The sequence below is a fragment of the Vitis riparia genome, chromosome 1 (assembly GCF_004353265.1).
Source record: "Vitis riparia cultivar Riparia Gloire de Montpellier isolate 1030 chromosome 1, EGFV_Vit.rip_1.0, whole genome shotgun sequence".
In the NCBI taxonomy this organism is placed as follows: Eukaryota; Viridiplantae; Streptophyta; class Magnoliopsida; order Vitales; family Vitaceae; genus Vitis; species Vitis riparia.
The window spans coordinates 7,507,761-7,513,918 of NC_048431.1; the positions used below are offsets into that span (position 1 = coordinate 7,507,761).

A 6,158-nucleotide genomic window follows, 5' to 3' on the forward strand; every position below is an offset into this window, starting at 1 on the left:
TGTGTATCATATCGTGTATTTAGACATTTACGACTCAAATCTCGGGGATGTTTTTCTTGGAAATTTAAAATAATAAGTGCATGTTTGAAACTATTTTCGTAGAACGAGACATAAAACGCGTTTAATAATAAATAAATAAATAATTTTTTATTTTTTATTTTTAAAAATCAAAATCAAAATGTTTTATAAAATTTTTTAATTAAAAAATAATTATATAAACATATAAAATAATTAAAAATAAAACATTAGATATAAAATTTATTTTTAAAATATTAAAAATAGAATTAAAATATTTTATAGTTTTTAATAAACTTTTATTTTAAAAAATAATTTTTTAGAATTGTTTTTCAAAACAGTTACTAAGGCTACGTTTTGGTTTAGAAAGTTTTTAGTTTTTACTTTTAAGTTTTATATTTTAAACAAATAAGATTTTACATATTTTATTTATTAAAAATTATTTTTTAAAAACTAAAACCTTGTTTTAAGTCAAAGCCAACCTTATTATTTTAAATTTTCAAAAAATGAGTCATGTGGATAATTATTATTATTATTATTATTATTATTATTATGTTTTGCATATATATATAATTTCAAACATTGAAGCTTATATTTTTGGATTAATTAATTAAAAATCATGGAAATATCTAAAATTTTAATATTTTTATTATTTATATGTGTATTTTATAAAAAAAAAAATAGTTACTTTTTGAGGATATTTTAGTTAAAAATAAATATTTTTTAGGTTAAAAAAATATGAAAGATTAGTTTTTAAAAGTGGATAATATTTCATGTCTATTAATTGGTTATCCTATATTTTTCATATTTGCCCATTAAGTGTTCGTTTGGTGAAGGCAAATGTTGGGATATGCGGTAGAGACACACACACCGAGGGATCTAAGGCAAGCCTATAAAAAAATCGCTTAGATAATTAATTATTTAAAAAATAAAAGATGAAATAAAAAGGGAAAGTTGTGTTTATAGACCCTTATATAAAAAATATATAGATTTGGAAACCCATATAATGAAATATGGGTTTTACATGTTAATAACAAAAATATTATTGGTTACATGCACTATTTACCGTTTATATTCTTATTTCCGAAATTACCCTCTTTTTTTTTTTTGCCTCTCTCCTGTGTCTCTCCCTCCTCCTCTGCCGCTCAACCCCCCTCTCCCCGTTTCCATCCTCGTTTGATTTCTGAGTTGGGGGTTTTGCATGGATTTTCTCGGAAATCAAACGAGGGCGAATTTTCCCGGAAAACGAAATGGGGGGTCAGAAAAAAAGCAATTTTTTTTTTTGTTTTCCTTGGGGTTTTGTATGGATTTTCTCGGAAATCAAACGGAAAATGAATGGGGGTGGAAAAAAAAAGCAATTATTTTTGTTTTCCTTGGGGTTTTGCATGGATTTTCTCGGAAATCAAACGGAAAACGAATGGGGGCGGAAAAAAAGCAATTTTTTTTGTTTTCCTTGGGGTTTTGCATGAATTTTCTCGGAAATCAAACAAGGATGAATTTTCCCGGAAAATGAAGAGAGGGGGGCGGTGACGGCAGATCCGGAAAACATAGGGAGCAAAAGAAAAAGCAATTTTTTTGGTTTTCCTTGGGGGTGGATTTTCTCGGAAATCAAACGAGGATGAATTTTCTCGGAAACGAATGGAGGGAGGGGCGAGCAGATCCAGAAAACGCGGGGAGTAAAAAAAAAGTAATTTTTTTGGTTTTCCTTGGGGGTTTTGGATGGATTTTCTCAGAAATCACGAGGATGAATTTTCCCGGAAAACGAAGGGGGAGGCGGCGGCATAAAAAAAAAAAAAAAGAAGAAGAAGAAGAAGAAAGAAGTAATTTCGAAAATATGAATATGAACAGTAAATAGTGTATGAACTAATAATATTTTTGTTATTAATAGGTAAAATCCATATTTCAGTGACATGGATTTCCAAATCTATATATTTTTCATATAAGGGCCTATAAACACAACTTTCCCAAATAAAAACCTTTGGACTTCAAAAAAAAACTAAAAAAATTAAATATTTATAACTAAATTTTAATTAAAATAAATAAAGCCTATCTTTTAAGTGTTAATAGTATATTAGGATTTCAATGAAATAAAAATTGTCATAAAATTTATTTAATATTCATAATTTTTTTTTTCTTCTCATCCAACCATTATCCTAAGTTAATTTTCATGATTTTTTTTAAAAAATTTTTATTTGATTCCCATTAAATAAATTTACTAATGTATGGTTGTCTTTTATTTTAATTTTGAAAATTTTAAATTTTTTTACTTTTAAAATTTAATTAAATAAAAGCTAATTTTAAACTTAACGATATAATTTAACTTTTGATAAAATTTTATTCAATTATGCAGATTTAAAAAATTTCTGTTGAGCTTAAATGATGGTTCTATAGATTAACTTTAGATAATTTAATAAAATTTTTAATTACTTTCAACTAATTTATATGTAGTTATTTGGAAAAAAAATTAGGATTCCTTTTACTTAAAATATTATTAAAATAATTTAAAAGTACCCAGTGAGATTTTTTATTTTATTACTATTTTTAAATATTTTGAAAAATTAAACAAAGAGAATTATTTTCTTTTAATAATTTTTTTATGAAATTTAAAATTCATTTGTTTTTAAGTTTTTAAATTTGATATATTGTATTTATTCAGGGTTAGAGTTTAAAATCGCACAAATTACTCAATAATATCTATTTCTAAAACTCATCCATGGTTATTACAATGTTTGTCCCCCCAAAAATTCCTGGCAGGTCCACTGCCCGGCACACGGCCTTGCTCTTCGAATATGATCTGGTGTCGGTTGAGGCGATGATTTGAGTCCTCTTAGAAAATTCAAAGAGCTTGACTGTCAAAGAATAAATTATCTGGTGTTGGTTGTGGGATGGTTGGAGTCTTTTTTGGAGATTCCAAAGAGCTCTACAATCAAAGAATTTAGTTAGCGAAGGTGAATGTTGGGATGTGTGGTACAGGTACACAGTCATGACAAGTCCGAAGGACTTGACCATAAAAGCTCGCTCCATTATAAGAATAAAAAATTGTATAATTTTCAGATTTGATAGATTAGAAGTATGAAATAATTAAAGTGATTACTCTGCTATGAATCCTATGATGTGTTCTCAACAATAATATTCCTATGTACTATTTGAATAAAAGGAATTTTATTTATGAAGGGGAAGTTTTTGTATCTCCAGTTCTATACTATGCATTTTTTTTTCCGGTTTGATTTTGATATCAGGGCCTATACTAACCAACACAGCAAGAATGTGAACTCCAAGTGGGATGTAACAGCAGGCCCCAGAACCCTAAAATCAAACAACCTTCATTAATAAGCCTGGGCCTGGCCGCCAATGAATCTTTGCTGCTTCTAAATCACGACTTTACAGTCACAAACGCGGATTACACACGGAGCGCTCTTGATGTGGATACCATCCTCTCCTTTTCCATCAGTCTTCTTTTTTAAGGAAAATAAAAAATATCATGTCCTGTGGGGTAGCATCTGCCATCCGCCTACTTGAACCACTTTCCTTTCATCTTCAATTTAATTGGCTTTTTTATTTTTTTATTTGTTTTAATTTAATCCAATGATTTCGTCTCCTCTCCTTTCAAAACTAGGACAGCTAAGGGGAATCTTTTCCCCTGAATGCTACGTGAGTGGACACCCACCTCAGTGTCCAAATTCGTGGCCCTCCTCGGGCAAGGCCGTAAGGAGGATCTCTTTCTTCCCCCTCTTTTTTCTTCTTCTTTCTTCCTTTAGTTTTGTTTTTATTTTTATTTTTATCTTTATCTTTATTTTTCTCTTTCTTTTCTTGTACTTCTCTCCTTTCTTAGGTTGTATTAATTTCGTTAACCCCACTTCAATTCCAGCTGTCGTGGGACACACCATATGGCTTATGGCTTATGGCTTCCTTCCATGTTCAATAAATTTCGGCAGAGGGGGGCTACCATGAGTATGAAGCCACATCCAGAATTACTTGTTTGTTGGGAACCGCCACTAATGGCTCCAACTAAGTGCCTTGTCTGTTAATGAAGTCTAGTCAAATTGAAGACCACACTTCACCTGTAGTCATCGTCCATATCTTCTGTCCAAAGAAAAAAACTATATCATGAAAGCATTAAATAATCTGGGGACAAAAATATGCAATTAAATATCATGATTCTTCATTCTTCTCTCAGAACCCATTTTTTGAAGGACTCATTCCCAGTAAGCATGGACAAACCTAATCAAATCAGATTAGACTCTGTTCCAAACAATTAGAGAGGGCAATGCAATCACCCTGTGAATATACTAGGTGACAGATGGATGGAAATCATATTTTAAAGAGGGGTCGGTCCATTTTTCACCAAAAATTACATGTTTTATAATTGTGTCGCAAACCGAAAATCATTGCAAATCAAATGGCATTTGCTCTGGTAGATTAACCCTGCAACACTGATGCTAAGGAATAAGATAAAAATGGCGATGCTGCATAATTTCAAATGCTTTTGCAAACTTTTTTTTTTTCAAGAAAAAAAGAGAACTTGGTTTATACTCTATTTGGCGAAAAGTTGAAAGAATAATGAAAAATAACCCAAAAATCATCATTTTTTTAAAAAGTATACGTTTACGGGAAAAAGAGTGAAAAGGAATTTACCTATGCAGTGCTAATTGCTGCCCCAGTCTTCCGAATACTGCCAGCCAAACTTTAATCTGCTCATTGACCTGCAAATCACAAAAGAGGACGACATTTTTAAAACATATATTCCACAACTAAAAAAATAAAAAATAGAGGGAGGAGGAGGGGGAGAGGGAGGATGAAAAGAGAAAAGGGAAAAGGAAAAAGGGAGAAAAAAAAAAAGAAAAAAAAAAGAAAAGGGAAAGGAACAAAAGAAGAAGTAAAAAAAAACAGACGGCATGGGAAAGCGTGAGGAATGGGACAGAGGATAACGGCGGTAGGTGCGGCGATGAACATTACAAGGAGATCAAATACACGTGTTGAACAACAAGGATAACAGGTGAAACGTGGCACGCGACACGCGAATCGGACAAACAGAAAAAATACAGTGGCTACGGCGGCGGATTGAGGTAAGCCTAACGGCAGTACGAGCAATAACGGAATCGCAACGAGAAGGGAAGGGGCAAAGGAAAGAAATGCTGTGAACAAACTCACCATCACATTTGAATGAATCCAAAACGAAACTGGACTGAAATTCATTAATGGCCACGGATCAAACCAATCCTTCTCATCCATTTACAGTCCCATTACATCATCACATAGCTTCGCACCGATATTTTTCTTGATATTGTTCTTCAATTTGTTCGCCTATTATTAGTATTTTTTTTTAGTTTTAGTTCTTGAGTCTTGCTATTGCCAGTGGTTCCCGTTGTGAATGAGGTACACATGGCTAGGGTTTCCATGGACATGATAACCATAGTGAGGAACCTTTCGGGAGGATTTCTGGAACGGTACCTGCGGCGAGATCTGGTGGTGGCAAAGATCAACGGCCGCCGGCATGGTAAACCGCGAAGCAGAGGCGACAGATAATTGTGAGGAGGAAGCCGATGACGGGGGAGGAGAGATTTTTTTGATGGATTTGGGCGGCGAAAGAAAGGCTCTGATCTTTAGAGACGCGGGTGGTGATGCGACTCGATCGTATTCCTCGATGAGATTGGCGAGATCCTCATCGGAGGTGACAGACACCAAAGCGTCTAGGTCCTCCGTCGGCAACTGACACCTCAGACACACCGATTTCCCACACAACTCTCCCAGCTTCACCAACAGCTCTGTACCATATCATAAATTTCACTCTAAATACCCTCCCAACAATGGAAAACAATCATATCCGAAATACAAATCTTTTCAGAAAACACAAGGAACACGCTTATAATAATAATAAAACTAACCTGCAAAGGAAATGGACCGGTCAACGGCGAGGACACGGGTTTCGCCGCCGTGGTAACGAAGCTTTCCGTCGGGATAACGAGGAAGAATCTTGCCGCCGTAACTGCAGAGGAACTTGATGGTTTGGTTGGAGGTGACCATGCTTCGCGAGGGTTTGGGTAGAGAAGATATGGGGTCCAGTTTTGGATGAAAAAGAGGGACTCTGAAGGAGAAAGCTATTAGTGAAGATGCTTTCAGGAGCGCCTTCAAGCCTAGGTATG

General features: G+C 33.6%; 1 protein-coding gene across 5 annotated transcripts; it reads right to left on the bottom strand.

The window, feature by feature from the left end:
• Positions 1 to 2,695: 2,695 nt before the first annotated feature.
• On the bottom strand, positions 2,696 to 6,158 carry LOC117923057. Of its 5 annotated transcripts, none has more exons than XM_034841317.1 (4): positions 5,901 to 6,158; positions 5,467 to 5,780; positions 4,651 to 4,718; positions 2,696 to 4,440 (listed from the first exon to the last, which is right to left on the bottom strand). In XM_034841317.1, exons 1-4 carry the CDS (start codon positions 6,037 to 6,039, stop codon positions 4,401 to 4,403), a joined length of 561 nt encoding a protein of 186 aa, XP_034697208.1. In that variant the 5' UTR covers positions 6,040 to 6,158; the 3' UTR covers positions 2,696 to 4,400. The 5 variants fall into 5 exon arrangements, with proteins under 5 accessions (XP_034697208.1, XP_034697203.1, XP_034697225.1 ...); XM_034841312.1 differs by having other exon boundaries at positions 2,696 to 4,448; XM_034841334.1 differs by having other exon boundaries at positions 2,696 to 4,095; positions 5,901 to 6,157.

Excerpts from the sequence above, each read along its gene's own strand:
- LOC117923057 (XM_034841312.1), bottom strand. The coding sequence starts at position 6,039 with ATGGTCACCTCCAACCAAACCATCAAGTTCCTCTGCAGTTACGGCGGC. Across the intron at positions 4,719-5,466 it reads ACCACCAGATCTCGCCGCAG|GTCAATGAGCAGATTAAAGT; the intron begins GTACCGTTCCAG and ends TGTGATTTGCAG. Across the intron at positions 4,449-4,650 it reads CAGCAATTAGCACTGCATAG|TGTTGCAGGGTTAATCTACC; the intron begins GTAAATTCCTTT and ends CCTTAGCATCAG.